General features: G+C 41.6%; 1 protein-coding gene across 1 annotated transcript; it reads right to left on the bottom strand.

Annotated features, from left to right (window-relative positions):
* Positions 1-2748: 2748 nt before the first annotated feature.
* Positions 2749-6669, bottom strand: dlx4b (distal-less homeobox 4b). Its single transcript, XM_083788102.1, has 3 exons — positions 6070-6669; positions 4927-5120; positions 2749-3435 (listed from the first exon to the last, which is right to left on the bottom strand). Exons 1-3 carry the CDS (start codon positions 6407-6409, stop codon positions 3169-3171), a joined length of 801 nt encoding a protein of 266 aa, XP_083644228.1. The 5' UTR covers positions 6410-6669; the 3' UTR covers positions 2749-3168.
* Between the last annotated feature and the right edge of the window lie 17465 nt (positions 6670-24134).

Below are 24134 nucleotides of genomic sequence, written 5' to 3'. Positions count from 1 at the left end.
CCCTGGGTGACCCCCCGCCGGGCAGGGCAGGGTGGTGATGCGCTCCCCATAGCCATGCAGCCAAGCGGGTCATGTCCTGATCAGCTCTTCATATAGTACGGGCTTGTATCACACACTGTAAAACACTGACTGATAGTTTTACCCTGAGTGTGTTCAAATGGGCACATTTGGATTTGACATGCATCCTTCATTTCATTGAAATATTCTAGTTTCTTGGCTTGCGCTTACGTTATGCCTGGCCTGTCAGAATCTATTGTTTACTTTTCAAAAATCACTGCATGTCTGTATGTGCATGTAAGTCAAAGACAGATTCTGTGTGTGTGTGTGTGTGTGTGTGTGTGTGTGTGTGTGTGTGTGTGTGTGTGTGTGTGTGTGTGTGTGTGTGTGTGTGTGTGTGTGTGTGTGCCTTCTGTCTGTCAAGTACCATCTTTTAATCCATCCAAAGTGTGTACCATGCCCACTGTGAAGTCAACCCTTAATTCCTTTCGATGAAACCAGAATTGTGCATTGTGGGAAAGCTGCTTACAATTACCCGAGGTGTCAGATCACTCAAGTTAATAACAATAATCACCCTGGAGAATGTCTTCGCCGCTCGTCCCTTCGAAGCAAGTGGGATTTACTATAACAACAGCCGCATTCTGCCTCTTGTTGCTATCCTGCAATTAAAACCCAACAGACACATTATGTGATATATCGCTCGGCCCTCCAACACAGCAGTTACAGATTAAATCTTCCATTTATCATCACCCATCAACCCATCGACCTATTTCTTCCCCTCCTTCCTATACTATAGGCTATGCCAGTTTGTTACATGGAGTATTTGCACCCCCACGCCCAGCCACCCCCTCACCCCACCACAATCTGCCTTGTGTGATAATTGGCCCAGTTTGAAAGGCCCTACTCTCGTCTGTCCAACTCCACCAGCCATTATTCTAATCTGGAGATGTAAAATTGCCTATAATTTTCGCTGATGCCCCGTCACTTCATTCAGCTCGCCTCTTCTTCCCCAGGCCTGCATGTTAACAAGGCACATAATCACTAGGAACGGTGAAACGGATAGGGGTGGTAGATATATAAAAGCAGGAAATGTTAAAAGAAACACAATGGCTTGTCTCTCTCTCTCTCTCTCTGAGTAAATCTAGCTTCATGGAGCATGGTGAAAACATGGTGGCTGGATCTAATATATGTCTTTGTTCTTATACCACCGCTGGGTTGCATTATATGTCTTCAGACTCCTGAGAGAGGTAAGCCAGGATGTATGTATGTGGCTGAGTGCAATGTCGAGATGCAGTTGATCTTTGTGATGCTACAAGGGCACAACATGCTTGCTAGTAACTATTTATAGACTTATAGACTGCTATTTTGAAATGCAGTGTTGTTGCATGACACTGAAAGGGAATATATGTGCATATTATGGGTGTCATTGATGTACTGCAACTCATTATTATTGTATATGCTATACCCAAAAGTAAAAGTAGTATAGCCTATAGTTTAAAAAAGTATAAATTATAAATTATAGCAGTGACAAGTTAAATTAGCCTGTTTAAAGTGATGATTCAGCTATAATGAATGTGAAAACAATTGGCTTGAAAAGTGAATCTTTTGACAGTCAATAACTGACATGGTTTGTCACGCATGCTTCAAAGAAATGGAATAGATGGAAACATTGTGCTAAGTGTGAAAAATAATTGGAAGGTCGCTGAACCTCCTGACCCCTGAAATGACATCATAATGGAAGAGGCTGTACCCTAAACTGCAGGAGTAAAAAAGGCTGAATGGCATGAAACTCAAGGTTTGTTTGAGAAGAATATATCATTATAAATGGATCACACGTTTGATTAGTATTTATTTATTCCTTATATATCTTATGTGGGAGTGAAGTCTATTATTTGTAATTAGTCTGTAACATCTGCTGTTTGCCATGGAGGGGGATACATTAACAAATAAGAGTGTATTTAATCACTATAGATCTTATAGCCTAAACCTTGAAACGTAAGAATCATGCACCTCATGATGTATATAGCCTAATAGTCGACGCTTGGCAGTTGGCAAGCAGCCTCGAGAGTGAAAAATTAAGAGAAAAGAAGAGTTTGGATGTTTCTCTTAAAACCCTATATTCGGCGCCATTAATCAATGCTCACCGCCGAGCACTTGGACTTCCACATAGCGGGACACTGTTTACAGTGATATAAATAGCTTGTCCTCGATGTTTAAACAGTTAAAACGCCAGAACGTGGAAATCAACACAAACGACTATTAATCAAGCGCAGCTTCGTGATCCAATAATAAAGTCATTTATCATCATAAATATGACAACAGAGAGTTTCCTTCTGCCAAGGAAGAACGGAAATACCGTTAGATAGCTGTAGCCTAACTTGTCCTATATGTCCCAATCACGACATGTGTCCTCTTGTTAAAAAAGAAAGAAAAGAAAGTGGTTAGAATTGTGGATTGCAATGGCAGAGGGTACGCCTCCCCTAGCATTTGCCTTTTGAGAAAAGGACGCTTAATTGATTTTCAGTTCATTAAACTGAACTAATAAAGCTAAAAAAATCAAATAAAAAGAATGTCTATGTCAAATACAGATTTTCTTTCTTGTCATTACAGAAACGATGAGCAGAGACGATTAAACCAGTTTATGTGATATGCATCATAGAACATAACGTATATAAAATGCCTATATCACCCGCACTGCATGGCTGGCCCATTAACGTGACACAACAATGACTCATTTCCATTCAACTTGTATTTATTGTCATAATGAGAAGAATTATCATTTGCAGCGCAATGGCCCACGCTTTGATCAAAACGTGTATCCACATGTTCTTATTTGTTTACACACGCCAAGTCAATATTTCAGGCGCGTGCACTGGCTGTTCTATAGCATAAACTGGAATTTGCAACAAAAGAAATATTCCACGCAATTGACTATACGGGGCTATATCAACTGGAGCCCTTGGCAGGGCATTTTTTACCAAACCGAACATGAAAATACAATTCAAACGCACTCAGTAATAAAAACTATTTTCAACACATTTAAACGCAAGTCTTGCTGCATGAATCGTGGTTAGTGGCCTGGAGTAATTAGCGTGTCCGTACTCCTATATAGGCCGTGATGCAGCAAGGTGCTGCCTATAATGCCACCAAGACAGCAACTAATCCATCCATTCACATCATCTGAGGCCTGGGTGGCATAGTGTCCTGGTGGTGATGATGGTGGTGGTGGTTTGGGTACCAATGGCCAAAATTGTTCATGTAATTGTTTGGGTGCACTGGGGTCCCTTTATTTGACATTGACACCTCCCAAAGTTGAGGTAACCCCGTGGAGCAGGGCGATATGGAAGATGTGCTGTGAAGCTGTTCTCCCTCCGGGCCCACGCCATGCTTCATGATCTTTTTATACTTCGACCGCTTATTCTGAAACCAGATTTTCACCTAAAACGGAGAAAACACATAAAACGGTCATTGCGGTGACATTCAAGTTCAACGACGGCAACTTAAGACAATTAAACGAATGGCTGTTGAAATTTGCATATTTTTTGGCAGTTGGTAAGAAATTGAGTTGAACAATCATAAGCAAAAGTGCACGCTAGCGTTTTTGCAAACCCCGAGCCAATCCTCAACCTGTTACAATTCAGTGAGATATAGGAGAGTGGCGCTTGTAGGCTACTTAAATTCTAACTCTTCCATTGTTCTGTTTTATGAGGCCAATGGCGCATGTGCCTCAACCCGACAGCCCCAAACCGACGCTAAGAATATTGTGAAATAAAAAAGGAGCCCAAATAGACGCTGTGGTGGGTCAGCGGAATTTCTGCATGCTGAGTCGAAAATAAAATGCTGTTTTAGGCTTTACAATATAGCAAAAATATTCATAAAAGGCGTCAAAGAGCTAAAGGGGGAAAACGTTACAAAATACATTCAAACTGGGCCAACTGTGAATTTTATGGAATATAGGAACATTTTACAGTTGTGAAATATATAAATGGCAGTTTTGGACTGGATGTTATAGGCTTGATATTAAAACACCATAACAGAGTGGAAAATACCTATATGAGTAAATGACTGCTCCCCTAAGACAATGCATTACCGCATGCACCTGTTTATGTGACCAACATGTTTATAGATGTGAAATTATTACCATATACTGCCCATTTCATATTATTTAACTATGGGGTGTGTGTGTGTGTGTGTGTGTGTGTGCGCGCGCGCGCGCGTGTGTGCGCGTGGGTATATATACCCGTGTGTATATGCATGCCGCTATATTGTTGATTTTTATGTCTTTGTGTGAATTTTCTTTATTTTTCGTGAACGATTTGTTCACAGGCATGTATACCTTTCAAGGCGGCTCTTGCTCATATCATAGGCCAATTTGTGTTGACCCATTTTGTAATTACAGTGAGGGGATTGAGGTACAATGGAAATATGATGCTCGAATTAAGTATGGTAAACGTGGCTGCATTAAAAGATTGACTTACAAAGTACTACAATTAGGTTTTTCATTTGATCTGGAGAAGTACAGTAAGCTTTAGGCTAATGATAGCCAGCCTATGAGAGATGTCCTGCTCAAACATTGCTCATAATATATTCTAGACCGGTATTTAAAAAAAAAACGATCTGGGAATTATATTTGTATTCAGTATAGAATATAATTTGCAAATGAACCTGCAAGATCAAGCTATAAGCCTATAGATAAAAATGACTTTGAACGTGTCATGGATATATAGCCATCCATCGCACACACTGTCGAGGCCTAGAGTGAAATGTCAAGCCAGGAAGATGTATACTATATAATTTGCCTGCAATATCATTATTATGCTGCTAATATATGAAAAATCGCGTGTCTCTGTTCCTACTATGCCACAACACATAGAAACATCCATTCGTGTTTGAGGATTCAGGTTTTCAGGATGCCACTTTCAGTCCCACCTGCGTCTGTGTAAGCCCAAGTTTCGCTGCCAGGTCGGCGCGCTCTGGTAAGGCAAGGTACTGGGTCTGTTGGAAGCGCTGGTGCAGAGCTTGCAGCTGGAGGCTGGAATATATAGTCCGTGGCTTACGCATTTTCTTCCCTTTGCCATTGAGGCGAATCTCACCGTTTTCAATCACCGTAGACTTCTCGTGATCTTCAACAGAAAGGGACAGCAGTTAGCGTGTGCAATAAAGGAGTTATTACACTCTTCCATCCTCAAAGTCAAGAGAAAAAGTTGCACGCAACGCAAGTCGACATTATAGCCTATATATAGTGCCCTCGGCTCTAATGGTTGCGTTTTTATAATTAATCAAATCAAAAGCATTTCGCACAAAAAACTAACGGGCAGGCCAGGTAATTTACAACAGCCACAGATTTTTTGGAAAACCTCGAGTCTCAGCGAAGAATCATGATGATCATATATAGCCTATAGGCATGCCTGGACTATAGGCTTTGGGCCTTATCAATTAAACATTGTTTGTTCAGATGCTAGCACAGTAGATTGTAGGCCTAAATATTTATCTCATGTTGCTGTAAATTCAAATTGGATTGGAAATATAGGCCTGCAGTCCAAAAATAAAGGCCAGTTAGGCTATTAATACACAAAAGCAGGGCATTGTTTCTAAACTGCTAACAAATGTAAAATTATTTCAGTTTTCTGCATTAAAATGTGTGGAAAAAGAACGGCTGTCAATAGACATGTCCATGATAGCATGTAGCTATACCCACAGAGCATTATGGTTAATAAAACTAATGGCGCCATCTGCATTCATTATATAACACAAGACCATCCTGCAAGAGGCAGCAGTTGAAGGAGAGAGGTCTTGTTATGGCATTTTGCCCCTTAAATTGCTGTATTAGTGAGAGTATCCTATTGCAGTAAGTGCAAAGTGAAACTTTGTACAACCAAGCTACTATGATGTATATAAGGCGAACAATAGTAATATTTGTAATTGTTAATATACCATAGAAGTGCTTTTGTGCAAATCTGCAGTCATCTCTGAAGCTCTGTATATGACAACCGTGCACCTCTTAATGGCACATGCTAATATACATGTTTCAAACAAATCAGTCTATATATCCATTGAAAATGACCTCCTCACCTGTGTCCTCTAACCTCGTGTGCAGGCTCACACTATTGATATTGTTGTGATTGCTGTGCTGGTGGTGGTAGGATATGTAAGCAGACGGGGGATGAGAGTTCACCGCTGCAGCGGGGTAGGCGTAGCCCAGAGACCGTCCATAGGAGGACGCGCTGGAAGGGAAGGGGCTATCGTGCTGAGAATGCCCGGTCGCGTGCAAGCCATGGACGGGGTAAATGTGCGAGAGTCCGGGGGAGTGCAGCTGCTGGTGCGCCGCCGGGTGTCCGTGGCCGAACTCTAGAAAGGCTGATTTGGAGGGATCATTCACACCACTGTCAGGCATAAAACCCATAGACATCATTAGCTAATACGCAGGTCCATAAACCCGTCGCTCATGCGTTCGGACAACAAGGAAAAGTTGGAACAAATCCAGTCACGTCCAGCGCATCGCTCGGGAAAATGTTCGGTATTCCAAGATTATACAGAGTATAGGCTATATAAAAACAATGCAGGCCTATTCTTCTGTCACTTTACAAAGTAACGAAACAGCCAGGGTCCCTCTTTAAATCAATGGTAGCCTGAAAACTTGACGTGATTCTTCAGTCACCTCTCGCGTGTAGACACAGCGTGCGTCTCAAACATACTGCCTTCCATCAGAGCGCGCTCTGATTGGTTTCCAGCACCGAGCTGTCACTGGAGCTCCACGATTAAGTTCATTAACATATGGATGCAATGCAACTCATGCCATTCATGTCCATGAAAGAGGTATACTTCCCTTGACTGATTCATTTAATTTAATTTATAATGGATATATTGATTTCATATAGCCTAATACGTGATCATCAGGTGCAGAATGTATTATGTTCTAATTTTGTATCCCCCCCCCCCCCAAAAAAAACGACCCTGTTTATAAAATAGCTATAAATGAGGGGGAAATCACATTGATAAAATACATTCCGTTTTTATGCAGACATGTATACTTTATGTATACTTATATTCAAAGTTGGACACTTTTGTTAAGTATAGGCTAACTAAAAATTGGTTTTATAAACCATTAATTTGCAGTGCACACGCACAGGCTTAAGGAAAACGGATGATATTGCATGGCCCAACATCGATTAAAATAGACCTGTTCTATTTTCACTTCATGGGACTAAGCTCTATGAAGCCTATAATTAGGCAAATTAATGTTATTTAATACAATTAAACATGTACAAATACAGGCTCTCTCTATATTTGCCCAATTAGTTGGTTGTATCGTTTTGTTTGAATACAAATAGGATACGTATTAGGCTAACAGTTCAATAGTTCGGCCATTTAAAAGGCGTAATGAGTGCTAGACATTTCGTTGATGAATTCTTTGCCCTGAGGTGAAGCACTTGTCAGCCATCTCACTGAACATGTCAGTGTCCTGTGCAATTCTCGCCGTGCATGGCGCCAGGTTAAAATGAGAAGGCAACTAAAGTCTTAGTGAATAATTTCTCACACTCCAGCTTGAAATCGAAAACTCGGCAGCTTTGCTATATAACAAGTTCAGTTCGGTTTCCAGGACTATCGTATATACGCGTCGGTAAGTTAATTGGCCTGCAGGCTAATATATATAGCAAAAACAGTGGAACATACACAAAACAAACATTAAATAACATTAAAAGCACAGTAGGCCTAAATATTCAATCCAGCGAAATCAAATCAAATATTTTAATCTGAACAGCACGTCTGCGCATAAATATAATGCGGGCATAGGCATAGTACAAACCCTAAAGTTGTTTTCTTTCTAATAATGGTTTAAATAACGATTATCACTTATTCAAGTGTCAAATCTCCTAACTTTCACTTTAAATAATAATCGTCTTAATAACACGGCCAGGGCTATTACACGTAAGGCTTTAAATAGGCCTACGAGTTCAGACTTCTTAATTATAGTCTCCGAGGGCAGCAACTAAAATAAAACTGGTACAATGCAACGCAGTAGGACACAATTAAATGAAAGGCCGTTTAGCTTAATATGGCTGATTAACACATGATGGTTTTCATTGTGCAACATTCGTTTTTTGTTGTATTCTTGTCCAATGTGCATCAGGCATGCAGTCTCATGATGTCAATGTAATATTCAATCACAAGTTTTACTTTTTATTGCATTGCATGTAGTAAGCCGGGGGGATCTTTGTTTTGAATGGAAATCTTCACATTCAGATTTTTCATTTGTTAGTTTTGATCCCCCAAATGTTTTTTCACACAGCATTAAATGAACACTGATGTGAATAGACTGCAGTGCAGCCTCAGAGGGACTCTGAATGCATGCAGGGGATTATTTCAAGTCTTTAATGTATTCTCAAGTACTGTACATGATTATATTCATTGGTGCAACATATGAGTATGTCACTAATTTTATTTTCTATAAACTGTCAGCTAACATCAAATTGGCAGAAAGTGGGGGAAAAACAGATACCTGCCAAAAAGAGAAATATAGAGGGATTGTATCAAATGCAGCACAAACCGGCAAAGTCAGCAAAATGCATAGGGATTTACTGTTGGTTATATGCAGAGAAAATGGTGACCGCAGAGTCAAAGAGCGGCCCTGTCTCAATATTTCAGCCGTCATTTCACTTCAACCATGAATAAACCTGCAGGTGGAGGAGAGCCTTAGTGTTAATTCAACCCGGAGTGTGTAAAAATACACCCGTATTCTGTAAGGGCCAGGATTCTACTTTGTATGCCTTGTATTATAGCATTATTAATATAAGTTTTGAAAGAATTAAGAAAACTAATTTCTGCAGTTCATCATTCACTAAAGGGCCCATGATGGTCTTTATAAAAGTGCTTTTTTTCCCCCCAGGCAAGGATTCTAGTTAACAAATAAGCTTCTTCTGTGCCGTATATTTAATTTAGTATAAGAATTAGGTGTTAGCCTACCTTTTTTTAAACGTAAGCTGTTTAAAAAAAAAAGAAAAGTCCCTCATATTTTCAACACAAAGAACATAATTTGCCACCGCGAAAGACAAAAACCTAGCAGGCCAATGGCATCCATCTGCCACTTCATGACAATGTTACTGATGCAACTTCAAATGTTATACCTCAAGTCTTTGGCTTCCATCGTCTGTATATCAATTTACAATTCAGGCATTTAGCAGACTCTCTTAATCCTGAGTGACTTACAGTAAGCAAGCACAATATACAAGGTATACATCAAATGCATAAAACATTGTCATAGGATCATAAGTATGCCAGCCTGGCATCTGTCTATATAAGGCCTCCAGGATAAGCTACTGACAAATGTTATACCTCATGTCTTTGGCTTCCATCGCATGTAAAGCTAGCTGTCAAATTATGAACAGAGTTGTTGGTGGGTTGAAACGTGGTGTCAAGCGTGGTGTCCAACCTAGTCATTTTGGTCACATCCTACACTGCTCACTCCCTGCCCGGGCCCATGTACACCAGCACCACCGGGCCGCTCAGGGGCTGGACCATGTCCCGACACTGACTGCAGTGAAACCTCCATATGGGCCTCAGCCAACCAGCTGGCCAGAGCTGAGCCACAAATTATTATCACAGTGAAATTACGGTCACAATAAAAAAAAGACTGCTGACAGGCCAGTTTCACATTGTGGCAGCATTATTATTGTGCAGGCGTTCACACATGAATCTGTAAAATATACACAGTAAAAACTGTAAAATCATTAGTGTTAATTTAAGTCAGAGAGTGTACAAATGGACCATATGGACATGTAGGTTTAGCATCGGAATATTTTGCGAGGTTGTGATATCTGACTGAGTCTAGGGAGTGACCCCTGTTATTAGTTGCTGTATACATTTTGATATTTAACCACATGAACCCTATAGCGTCCCAATTCTCACAATATAGAAGAACATTTTGAAAAATAAACAAACATTCAGCAAAAACAAATGAACATTTGCCTAAAATAGCCTATCTAAAAGAGAGCTGTGTGTGAAAGCTTGTAGATCAGGGGTGCCCACACTTTTTTGACTTGAGAGCTACTTTCAAAATGACTGGCTCAACAAGATCTACCCACTGAAAAAATAATATTATACCATTGCTGGAAAAAGTTTAAATATGGAATAGTGGCGCTAGCATTACATATAAGACAAATGCACTTGGAATGGAGAAATGGATTAGGTAGGTAGGTTTTGTATTTTATCTGTAATGCTACTGACGTTTGTGAACAGCAACACTCTTGAAAACAAAATATTGCATTGTGTGTTTAAGCTGACAGGCCCTTTTGATGTCAATCAATGAATCAAGTCACCTTAATTCAAGTGGCAGATGCCAAAAGTTCTTTTTTTTATACTTTTTTTAGGGGCATGTCATGTGGTCTACCTGCACAGCCCTTGTGATCTATACTGGTAGATCACAATCTACCTTTTGGGCACCCCTGTTGTAGATCATCAATTTTTGCTATTTGTCTAACAAAGTGTATATGATTTAAGTGGTGATTATTTTCTAAATTAGGTTTGCCCACTATACTGTAGGACAGCTGTGAGATTATAGCCATTTCTGAGCAGGTGTTACTGGTATATGCTATAGCTTTATGCAGGAAAACAACCATTACGACCATATAGCTTCAAAGGAAAGGAAAGTGATGATTTGACAGGTGAATGCGTTCACTAACAAATGAAGAGGAACGCGGACACATGCACACACACTCTTTAAAGAAGCACTTTACTGGCTGAATGAAAAGGGTTGAGCCCTAGATGCGAATGTCTGTCATAGCTATATATGCCAGGGTGTGGGGAAGTCATATACTGTACAGAGTGCGTGTGTGTGTGTGTGTGTGTGTGTGTGTGTGTGTGTGTGTGTGTGTGAGAGAGAGAGAGAGAGAAAAGGGAAGGTAGAGAGGAGGCTCTTTAAGGCTTGTAATTATGTCTGCATTATGGGAGAAGAACAAAGGCGAGCCCTGCAGTCATGGGCTGGGATGTGCCCTCACCGTGGCTGTCTTAATACACGCAAAGGGAAAATGTTAATAACAATACTCCTGAACTCAGCCCAGACTCACTGGCGTCTCCTAGCCCACATGGTGCGCATGGGCATGTGTGTTCACTGTACTGTACTGTGTGTGTGTGTGTGTGTGCGTGTCTGTGTGCAATGTGATTGCATATAGGTGTGTTCTTCTCACACACGCATGCACCCACCGCACTGGTTTTGTTTCGTCCATCATGCGTCTCTTGATGCAGAGTGACACCATTCCTCATGTACAAATCAAGTGCACATTCTCATGCAACCGCTGAGTCTGTGATCTCCCCTGCTGGCATGTCATGTTTTACAAGCAGGCCTCTGTCGGGGGCTGAGCATGAGGCCTCGTCATGTTAGAGTGACAGCCCGTGACCCTGACAGGATGCCACAATCTATTATCACGGGCCCAACTCACCACATAATATGACAATATAAGATGACAATATAAGACCCCCGGCTGCCATGCAGCGTCCCTTTTCAACAGCTCACTCGTGGGTTAGGTGGGATGGAGCCATGGCTGAGGTGCGGTTTGATGGTATCCTCCTCACCCCCGAAAGAGCATGAAAACACAGGGAGGGATTCAATGAATAAACAATTGTTGTGAAAGATACAGGATTTCATACAGGCAGACTTTAGCGATCCCTGTGGGGAGGCGCAGATACAGATAATAAGAATAGACAAAATAAAAGTAGGATAATATAAAATAGACTTATAGAGTTTGACCTATAGCCATCTGCATTGGTCTGACTGAGTGACCATAACGAATATTCTATCAATAAATTAGAATAAAGTAGTCTGTCACCAGTAAATATGAATATATCTTGTGCATGGATAGACTATTGACAGTGGGTATGCAAACTATGGAATGAATTCCCCATTCCAATTAGAACTGCAGATACACTCCCAATCTTCTGCCGTATAGTCTTTAGACTCAACTCTTCAGACTCCACCTTAGCCCATAGCACTTGCCGTAGCACTTGCCCTATAGCCTCGACGACCTTGCAGGCTTTTTGATCGATTGAAATATTTATTAACAGTTTGCAGAATTACAGTACATTTCAAGCACAAACTCAATACAAAGACTGTTAACTGTGAGTGGACGACCCAATTAATCATTACACTTGTTTACAAGAGGGTCCACCATGTTCAATTCATCAAAACATTTAGAGACGTACAAATAGACACTTCTATATAGTCAAAGAACAGAACGGGAATTCATCATAAGGGAGGTAAAAAGGGAAGACACATATACAGTGAGGGGAAAAGGGGGTGGGCGGGGGGGGGATTCAGACTTTACGGAGGCCAATTTCGAATTGCAGCCCTAGGTAGGTAGGTAGGTGCCCTTTGAGAGCGGTTTTGAAGGAGTCAAGGGATTCACATGTCTTAATGACTGTTGGTAGGGCGTTCCACATTTTGGTGGCATAGGAGCGAAAATAATTTAGTTCCTTGTTTGTGACGAATCTGGGTTGTACATGGTTTTTTGCACTTCCTCTGGTATTGTGGGTGTAGACTTCGTTAACATTAAGGAAGTATCTAGACAGGTATCTTGGTGGTGTATCGAATCTTGTGGACCAGACCCATTGCAATGCTGTACTCTGTCGTCGACCCTAAGCCATTCCAGCCTGTCAAAGTGGGCACGGGTGAGGTGGGTTCGGGGGGTGAGGTCAAGTAGGAGCCTGACCAGTTTGTTTTGGGAAGTCTGGAGCCTAGTTTTAAGGGCTTTTGAGGTAACATTGTCACCCACTCTGTGACTCCAAACAAGAAGCCATTTGCCTTGCTGCGATTACTATTAGATCCAAAGAGAATGGATTAAGTTTTTCCCAGGTGTAAAGATAGTTTGTTATCAGCGAGTCAGGTGCAGATTCTACCGAGTTTAGAGCTGAGGGCCTTTTCAACCTGCAGTTTAATCCTGTCCGAGACTAGCAGTGCAGAGTCATCTGTGAACAGGAACAAGTTGCAGTCACAAGCTGATGTCATGTCGTTTACATATATTAGGAACAGTAAAGGCCCTATATGCTTCCTTGTGGAACGCCACAGCTCACCAATTGCTTTTAGCTTGTTAACCAGTATGGAGTGGTTCACGGTGTCAAAAGCCTTTTGAAGGTCCAGCATGACCATGCCGCAGTATTTGCCAGTATCCACCTCATGTTAGATGTGGACGCTCAAATAGAGAAGGCATGTGTCAGTTCCAGATTGGAACTCGTACATTAATTTATTTGTGGCAAGATACTTTTCAACCAGTTTATAGACAATCTTTTCCATCACTTTTGAGATGGAGCTTAGAATAGAAATAGGGCGGTAGTTGCCGGGGTCTAATTTACTCCTTTTCTTGTGCAAGGGGGTTACTTTGGCCAGTTTTAAATCTTGGGAGACCCTGTTTGATGGAGAGGTTTACTAATGTGGGTGATGATTGGAGCTATAGAGATGGCTGAGTCTCTGAGACATTTGGAGGGAATATTGTCATGGCCAGTGGCCTTGTGGGGTTGGAGGGCACTCAATTTCTTAACCCATTGCCCGCTAGCATTTATTGAGAAATTAGGATCTAATTCACGCCAGCATTTTTTTAATTTGAGCTCTTATTTTGAAAAGCCGCCATTTCTGGTCAGCTAGCAGTAGTCCTAAACTGGCAATTGAAAGAAATGTATAGAATGGATTACTATGGCGACGGCGATCTAAGATGGACGATCCAGTGTAAATGCACTATAAAATGCACTATAAAAGCGCAATTGACAAAAGGTCTTCGGCAATGGCGTTAAGCGTCAGTATAAAAATTAGGCTTCAATTGACAAAGGACTTCGGCAATTGCGGTATAAGTGTTAACCTCATCAGTTGTTACCATAACTAGTTTAAAATACCATAACTAGTTTAAAATAGTCTTTACAAACACCTAGGTTTCTGTAGAAGGTTTTAATGTGCTCTACACCAAAGAGCCCATGGGAGGGCAGTTTGTTAACCAGAATTGTTTATATTGTAAAGAAGATATTCAAGTATAGTTGGCCACATCAAGCTTGTCAGTGAGCTTATGCAAAGACTGCAGGCTAAAAATGCATTTTTTATTTAGCATGTTATGTAGACAGATGGCAGGTCATTAGGGCCAAATTAGCCATTGGGGCCGTGGCCCAGGGGTCCGTTGGGGAAATTGGATCGCGCAGTACTGGGTTTGAGGCCCTGAAAATGGCTCCTGCATGGGGCCCTTCATTGGCCATTGATTTTGTTAAATTTAGGTAAAAAAAGGTGATAAAAACACAAAAATACCCCTCGTGGGGTTAATCCGTCCCTGCAGGTCATTATCTAGTGTTTATAGTTTCAGTATGTACAGATTATTGGTTTGGTGCATGCTTGGTTTACTTCTGTAAATTGGTTTGATGCTGATGGTGTCCGTTGGACCACCACACGCCTTTACATTTTCTACCACTTCGGTGAACGGCATGGATTATATATAGTATCAGGGCATCTATACCACTGAAGGTGGCTGCATATATTGCCCTAAAATAAGCCAGTGTAAACAATAAGATTTATAATTCTCTCCATTCATGGTCTCTCCCCCCTCAGGCGAAAGAGAGAGTGAGACAGAGAGAGAGAGAGAGAGACAGAGCGCGCAAGTGAGCAAGCAAGAGTGCACAAGAGCTGGACCTGGATCAGTGAAGAGGATTGAACATGCCTCTGTCCTCCAGGCACTGTGTGATAGGAGGAAGACAACTAATAATATCGGCCCTGGCCCAAACACTGCATGTCATTCATTCCCCAAGTGCAGCCATGTTGCTCCTGATGTCCCAGCCTGCTGTCTGTCTACATGTCTGTGTGTGTGTGTGTGTGTGTGTGTGTGTGTGTGTGTGTGTGTGTGTGTGTGTGTGTGTGTGTGTGTGTGTGTGTGTGTGTGTGCTGGAAGCATCCATGGCTCTGCACAGTTCACTGCTGATAAACGTTGTCTTCATCACTCATGTGTAAAACCTCTTGGCTTGTAGCCTACACGTGAACATTTTACCCACTTGATCCCCACCATCTCTATTCTGGGGGGAACATTTGCCCAAAATAGCCGATTTATGCGTTTGTGCTAAAAGACTAGAGGGTTTAAGTGTGGATTGTGTCTGGTTTATTAATATTATTATTATTATTGTTATTATGTTTTTAAATGTGGAAACAAGCCAGGGCATTTTGTGTTATCCTGTTAACAATCATTATAATTCATACCTCTGTAATTACATGTTAATAAAGTATACCATCAATCAAAGTGTATAATGCTGCTGCCATTATATGAGTTTTGAGATATGATAGCAGCATTTTATTGCAATTATATTAATGATGTAACAGTATATATTATATTGACATGTTTAATATTATATTTTAATATTATATATCAGTTATCAAATTGTCTTTAAAACATTAAACATTTCTGTAAACCTGCAAATGTTGGCCTGTCCACTATGTGCCCAATAAAAACACCAATAGCAGAAGAAATGTCTATATATGTCTTGTCATTATATTCATTGTGTAATTAGAATCTGTCAATTTTTTTTTTAAATGAGCTATTAAAATATGACCAGTTTTTAATGTCATTGTGAATGCAGTATTTATCATTTTCAGCATATAATTGATTTTATTGTACGATTGTGTGGATACTGGATAGCCTATTAGCCTACTTTCTGGTTAACTAGAATTAGGCAAATGATAATGATAATAAAACAAGCTGCATTTGAAACAATGTGTGCAATCACTATTGACATGCATATAAGGTCGAATTTAATTGAGGCCTATATGAATTCGGATATTCTGATTCTTTAATTGTATATGTAATGATTTATTTTTTATGTCGCAAATAGGCAATGTATTCCATCAGAATTTAATTACGACTGACAAGTGAAACAAGCCCTTTCTACTTCTTCTATTATTTTCATTATTATGCCATTAATGGGACTATAAGCTATACCCTGTGATTTATAGTTCAATTGTTTAAATATTTTACAAATAAGTGACCGTTCATTGCGCAGATTGTTAATGTTAAGTCGTTGTTTAATCGTCAAATAATAGTTTGAGGCCAGACATTGTGTAACCTATACGGGCGCGTATAACACACACAGCGATTGGGAGATCTGCGTCCTGTCGTCATCAGCGGGGATCTCCACACGCACCTGCATCCACAGAAAAGAGAGCTAAACAGACCCACCACAATTAGCCGGGCTACAACTAAAGTGACTCAGAGTGCCGGAATACCACTACGTGGGAAATACCAGAGTGTTTCTGGTCTTTTGGCACCGGCGCTGAATTCATCATTGGCGTAATTGTTGCCAGAGAGTATAAGAGAGAGAGTGAGGATCTCTCCACGGCCGGCCACGCACCGCAGCCTGACGGTTAGACTTAAACTTTTAATTTGAGTGTCTGAATGTACTGTAAAGGACTTGGAAACCAGAAGAAAAAAGATGCCTCGACCGCAATGCACATACTTAAAGCACGTGAAACCCGAGCTTACTGCAAGATCAGTGCCTATTTGTTTGTACACTACCTGGTTTAAATGGCCATTTGGAAGAGAACGGCTCGGGCTGAAAACAAGAGCGCAGTGGCGCACATGGAGGAGTCAATTTGGCACCGCACGCATATCTGTCCAGAATGTGCGCACACAACTCTCACGTGACTGCACGTATAATAGGCTATAGGCCCACAGGCCCACAGTGTAAAAAAAAACTTCCAAGTAAGCCAGCTATAGCATCAAAAATAGCTTAAAGTAAATAGTCACTATTAATTATTGTGTAATTTGTAATATTTAATATTGTTGGGTTAAAGTTGGAGAAAATTTGAATGACAATAGGTATATTGTGTTGTAGCGCTATGTTGTAATTTACTGATTTATAATTTCAGTTTGTAATATAAATCTGCAAAAAAAACATTGGTTGATTGATTAGGTCTTTAATAGCAGTTTGCAAATAATAATAGGCCTAATAAAAACACAGGGAAGTACAGTTCAATGTGCCCAAGAAAGCGGCTTTTGTCCATGTACTCAATTAATCGAAACCGTTAACAGACAAATAAGCTACAATATACTATGCAAAACATAAATAGTTGGAAGTCGAAAATAAAATAAAATACTATAGTCGAAAAGGAAATACTAGCTATCAAATAAATAGTTCAAAGTAAAACATTTCCCTCTGCAGTAGATGAGGACAGGGAGATACTCAAGTATAGTACTCAAGTACCTCTAAATGATACCTCTAAATGATACTCAAGTAAATGCACATTCCACCACTGCACGGCATATAGGCTACAGGGCATGTGCTCGTGCGTGCATTCACGTCCGTCTGTACTCATGGAGCCCTATTTTTGTGCAAGCAATTTTTCAGATGTCAGCCCACCGACCCTTCTCCACAAATCAAAGTGTTGTCAGTCAAGAGGGCAGGTTTGACGGACAGCCAACATGACAGTATAGTGGCTGTGGATTGGGTTACAGCCGTCGCCTTAACGGCCTACCCAGCTCTATACGGCTTGGCTGTGGCTGCCTGCTCCACATCTGGAACAAAGAAGCCAGTCTGGGGCTACCCTTGGTGTTTACGGCTCTGTTGTTTTCTCACACTCCTCACAAAATGGTGCCCAAACACACATTCCAGACTCACCAGCTCAACGTGGGGGGAAAAATATACTATATTTTTCCACTGTAAATCTCACTCCCCATGCCAAGGGAGGTTGGTAGAAAAAACACACAAAAAAGTGGTGGTGGTGGTGGTGGTGGGGGGGGGGGGGGGGGCTGGCACAAATCAGCGGGGTGACTGTGTGGCAGCAGCCGTTGAGTGGCTATAGGAGACAGTATGAAAGAGTGCTGCCTCGCTCCCTGGTGGCTGAGATGGCGCAGGGTTCAGCTGAGGTCAACACAGCCAGGGGAAAGGCCTTATAGGGCATGCCAGAGGCTGCCTGCTCCGTTAACTGTCTGTTTACGAGCATCTGAGAGGGGACATTTGAGGAGGCATCTGAGGATACATGTTGGCGGGCAGCGGATGAAGTATTTTGAGTGATTGAGGAGGGATCTTGAAAGCCAACTGAGAGGGAGACTGCAGTCCACAGACAATATGTCTAAACCATCATCTTACTCGACAGACAATAAAAAAGGTACATGATGCTCGTAAAAACAGTAGAAAGGCATATAGGCTTAATATGGTGCAGATGTGGAGAAAGCAGAGCAACATATTAAGCAAGAGCCTTTTTTTATAGTTTGGTTTGGTTTAGTTTAGTTTTTCTCCTTAAAGGTGTACAGACAAAAACGATTTAGATAATAAAAAACAAGTTGTTAAACATCTCAAGGCAAACAAACAAAAGATAATAGAACATTAAGATGACAAGGGAAGCCTCCTCCTAGCTATTCTTATTTGCAGAAGGAGAGAGCAGAATGAGAGATGACAGACGGACGTAGGAAAAGACATCCTGCACGACAATGATTTGCCCCGGGGAGTCGTTGCATGGGGCACACATGCACACCCAATCAACACAACAATGACACATGGCTTGGGGTTGCCAGGCTTTAGACAGTTAGGTCCTGTAGAAAGACCGGTTTACCAGGTCCGAGGATTATCCATCTGAAGTTACCTGCCCCTCTGGTAACGTGAACCCCCTTTTGTGGTCCGCAGGGCAACAGTGCATTAGATAAGCGTCACTTTAAAATGTTGGAGGTGACGGGGTTGACAGCCCTTAAAGGATGGGACATCTGTCTGGGCAACAGTGAATTGGTCAACCTGTCACTTCTCTGGGCAGGACTATGGTTGCCAGGCCTGCTCTGAACACAATACACCTCCCGTTCAATACTTGATATACATTTCATATTGTAAAGTTAAAGTGATGTGTCTTAGAGTTAACTGCACATGAATCCTGGTGATGGTATATTTTTTATCAAAATCTTTCTAATAATAAAAAAAGAAATTCAAGATTTGTCAAAATCTTTCGGAAATATCAGATGTTCATGTTTGCAACGCATCACAACACGACACAGCCATTTTCGAATAGCAAAAATAAGTGGTTGAAATAAGTGCTTAAATGACCATTCAGGACTCTGCAGTGCACACAGGTCCTCTTGCTTGACGTGTATCAAACAGGGTTTCTTGAACGAGGTATACAGAAAAGTACTGCATAAAACGTAGCTTAAGTTCATACATGTCCTATATGTCAAAACAGGTTTTACTGCTCAGTGCAGAAACCTGGCAGGGGTATGTTTCCTATGTGACCATCTTATGAATAGAGCTTTAATATTTGGTTTGATATGAGGCCCTGCCAGCCGCAGGGTCAAATCCCTCTCTTTACTGCTCTTCAATAGGAACAACTCAACGGGATCAAGTTCAGCTTCTGACAACAAGCCTCAGCTCTGTCAAGTGTTAAGTTCCATTGTGACCTACAATGGAACACAATGGCCCCCATAGTGCACAGCCAGTCTCAGGCTGCCTATCAAATAACGCAGAGTCTCTAGACAGAAAAACTTGTCAAACTGATATTAAGATATGTTTTCTTGTGTGGTGTCATTGATTTGATGGGAAACGTCAATGAGTGCTACTGCTCAGTAGTACATGTGAGATTGACATTTGCATGACATGGCAATTTAGGCCATTGTAACAGAATGTAATCCCTGTCTTAATATTACATAACATACAAGATATAATGGTTAGATATTTGATATAGTCTGGACAACACAAATATATTGCAGCCAAAGTAACGTACCTCTGACTTTCGTTTTTGATTAATGTAAAACGCAAATGCTTTCGATTTTGTCCTGTTACAAATTCGAGGAATAGTCTACAAATATTTCCCACATAGATCAAAAAACGAAACATATAAGTGCTCATGGGCACAGTGTTTTAAGTTACTCCTGTGACCCTTGCTTCATGGCGGCCATTTTCCTGCAGTGCTTGGGGTGTTTAACCTTGTCAAATTAAAGTGTTTGTCACTGGAGGGTTAGACTACTGGGGCTGGTTGGGCCAGGGATTTAAAAGGACCGGTGCTCCCAGATTGTCAGATTGTCTCCGTCTGTCTGAGACCTGCCAAGAGACATCAAAGACTCGGCAACTCACTCGGATCATCTTTGAACCTCACCGAAACACACCCTTCTCAATCCCTTCATGCATTCTTACCTTGCATCTTGGGTAGTTGCTTTTGCTATTTAGCCTAGTTGTAAACAAAAATAAAACTGAAATTATTCATGGAACAAGAAATCATTTGCACCCAAGCGAGAATTTAACGACTGAAACCCTATATACATTGTTGAATGTTGTTACCTCCTATTTCCCTCTACACCAATCTCTTCACCTCAAATAGTCTACAAGCCCACAACACATCACGTTTACGACATGCTGTGGGCTTGTAGATTATTTTCGCTGTATGTTCACTTATCTTTGCATTTAGCAAAATGCTTGCCTATTAGGACATACCCATAATAGGAACACTAGGGGTCGAGTGGTTAAAAGACTGCCATTTGCTATTATGCTAAGAAACATCATTGGATGTTTTGTTGTGGATACCTGGTAGGTACAGAGGGGGTGTACTCTGACATCTCGTGCCATCATACTTTCAAAGTGAGGCAGCAATCTAGGCCTGAAGTTGTTTTCTGGGCGGCAGCAGCCTTCCCTCAGCTCCTCGCCAAGATTGATGGCTATATGAAAGATCTACCTGAGGGAAAGATCAAAGTCAGACAGGATACATTCACCTCAACGTTTAACTCTTTCATCTCAAAATCTTTTCTACACGAGTCACGACCCTTCACCTGTCTATCTGGTTGACCTCTGCTTGATGAATAGAGTAGCCAGTTTATGTGGTGGTTAGAGTGCCATTTTCATTTACTGGGAGAAATGAAATTGGTCAAACCATGGAACATGACATTGTCTGCATGCCTTTTATATGATCTTGAACTTTCCCATTATACTAAACGTGATTGTCAGTATGTTTTTATGGGGTTGTCAATACGTTTGACACCTACGTCACCAGACAAACTCCTGTACAGTTCAAGTGAAACTTCACAGATTTTGAACCTAAATCCTTTTTTGAGGAGCGCTAGCCCCTCCTATGCCCAGCTTTGTGTGTACCCCATAGGGATGATTTGATTGGCTGCGCACCCCGTAGTGATGATTTGATTGGCTGAACACCCCGTAGCGATGATTTAATTGGCTGATTAATGTACGTATTGAGGATAATAAAAATCACATGTGATTGGTTAGCTGATTTGCTCGTTTACATATGACGTAAGTTTTCCCTTCAATGGCTTTTAATGTTTTCATGTATAATTTACGTCATATTTAGCGGAATTCTGACGTAATTTCTCCATTCATCGCCAATGGCTAAACTTGAGACAGGTGGGGACAACATTTAGCGGACATTTGACCGGAATTCGGTTCGGCGCTGTAGAGCCTACAATGTGACGTCATTTGAGGTTCGGGGGGGGGGGGGGGGGGGGGGGGGCGGGTACCGTCCTAAAGTCGTCTCTTCGGTGCTACTGAAAATTTCTGACGAGCCGAAATCATTGTGCCGAAACAGTGGTAAAATAGGAGTATGAATCGGCCCAAAAGCTGTTTATAGAAACTTAAAAAGTGAGGACAGAAAAGTGAAGACGCCAATTGTGATTGGCCGAAACGTGATGATGTATGATGATGTATCACACAAGTGTGATTTCATATAGATCACATATACAAACTGACTGGGCCCCATCTTCCATGTTTTTCAAAATAAATAAAAAGCCCTAATAAGATTATAGGCATAAAGGGATAAAGCACAGGACAAGATAGGGACCAGTGTATATAGCGTGGGAGAAAATACCCATGTCTTGTGTGTCTGTCACGACATGCCCGATGACGTGAAACAACGCATTTGACAATTGTTCAGTTCCACATTTTATCAGAACAATGGGATTTAGGTTCGAATTGGTTAAAGGAAACTCCTTTTAATATCTATAAATGCACCAAGTCTCTGTCTGTATATCTGTGTGTAATCCACATAACTCGAGAACCGTTCGCCCCACCGACTTCACATTTGACACACGCGTTCCACACCACAGCAGGGGGTGCAGTGCCCGGTGTCGAGTCGGTCGGACCCACGGTTGTCCAGAACCGCCCCAAAAAGACCTCTGCCTGGGCTCTGGACAAGGCCCCCGCCCAGCGTCCATATATGGAGCTGGCATGTTCTGACCTCACAACACTATATTTGGGCATGCCTGACACAGAACTCCACAAGCTCGCTGCATATACTCCATATTTGGGCATGCGCTACAAGGACCTCTATATATGGGCATAAAAGGGAGACAGACATAATATCTGGGTGGGGCATTCATTTCCATCTTGCATCGTTCCAAGTAGGGCACTGGCCCATGGGCACCGTTCTAGTATCTATAAATGCACCAAGTCTCTGTCTGTACGTCTATCTGTGCTTAATCCACATAACTCTAGAACCGTTCGCCCCACCGACTTCAAATTCGACAAACACGTTCCACACCACCGCAGGGGCCGGGGTCGGACCAATGGTTGTCCATAACCACCCCAAAAAGGCCTCTGCCCGGGCTCTGGACAGGGCCCCTGCCTATGCAGGGTCCAATGGAGCTGGCCTGTTCTTACATCATTCTGATGTCTGCATATACTCCATATTTGCAGGGCATGCCGGCCAAGAACTCCATATAAAAGGCATAAAAGGGACATCTATGTGCTGCTTTCAATGGATTTTATCTCCAAATCGGTGCCCGGAATAGCCGGCACTGTGATAGTCGGTTTTTTTTTTCTGCACCCAGCGAGAGATCAACAACCAGTCAAGACACCACACACACCATTACGTCATCGTAACATCCGGTTACGGGTATTTGGCTCTTCAAAATAAGGGTTGAAAGGGAAAAAACCTTGGCAATAAGCGTTGCACACAAGTAGGCCATAAATGGCCTACTAGTGCGCAAGCAGAGCGCGCAAGTACTGTCGACCGCTACGAACTTTCAAATCTCAGCCTCTCTGTGAAATATTGGTTTCAATATTGAGTTATTAGGTTTAGCTATGTGCCACGTACCTAGTCATTGGAGGTACAAAAATAGTGTTTTGAAGTTTTAATTCATTTTAAACGATTGAAAAACATGGATTGGTTACGTAATCAACAACAGGGACTACAAAGCATAACAAGCAATGATGTAATTAATACAGGTGAGTGACGGGATATAACTGGCTTTCGATGGTGACGTAATAAAGGTAGGCTTCAGATTACATACATGTATACATAGAGGCATTACCTGTATATATATGTATGTATGTAATTAGTAAGATGATGATTTGTAAGTTGATAAGTAGTATACTGTGGTTACTTGGGTTGTTTTATATGTATGCCGTGGCTGATTTTGAGAGTGACGTAATGAAGATATGTACCAATACCAGGGTATAACTGGCTCTCGATGGTGACGTAATACAGATATATTTCAGTGTCGGAAGTGTTGGATTAAAGGTAATTCCTCTGTGTATACATGTATGTAATCTGAAACCTACCTTTATTACGTCACCATGGAGAGCCATTTATACCCTGGCATTGGTTCATATCTTCATTACGTCACTCTCAAATCATGCAGCCATGGCATACGCATCGGAGCACCGGACAAACAACTTTACTTGCGCGCTCTGCTTGCGCAAGTAATACATCTAGTGGGAAATGTGTTAATGTTAGTCTTGATATGACGTAAATTCTCCATTCATTGTCAATGGCATTTCATGTTTGAATATATCAAAAATAATAAAAAGCTGATTAAAAAAAAAAAAAAACTTTAGGCTATCCTATACACTACTTAAACACGCCCGGTCCATTGCACTCACACTTTTCACAACAGCACATTTCATATTGCAGGTTCCTCAATGCGGGGCAGTCCTCATGTCGGAGGCCAGTAGTGGTGGAGAGAGGGAGGACTATTTGCATTCCAGCAGTGAGAGTGAGTACAATTAAGCCATTTCCCGTCCAATCTATCTCCCTGCAGCTCGCCGTCCAGGCAGCCCTGCAGATCAATGGGAACCACAGCTGCATGGCTCATGTGTGCCAGGCTGTGAGACAGAGGAGAAGATTGGGGTTAAAACCCTTCTGGCCCTCAGATTGGCTCCATACCTGCATCTAAAGCTCAGACTCACAGGGGACTAACAGCTGTCTGCTGGGC

The sequence above is a fragment of the Protomyctophum parallelum genome (assembly GCF_964188405.1).
Source record: "Protomyctophum parallelum genome assembly, chromosome: 17".
Classification (NCBI taxonomy): Eukaryota; Metazoa; Chordata; class Actinopteri; order Myctophiformes; family Myctophidae; genus Protomyctophum; species Protomyctophum parallelum.
Note: the sequence above shows the minus strand (reverse complement) of the source record. Positions and strands in the feature narration are given on the sequence as shown.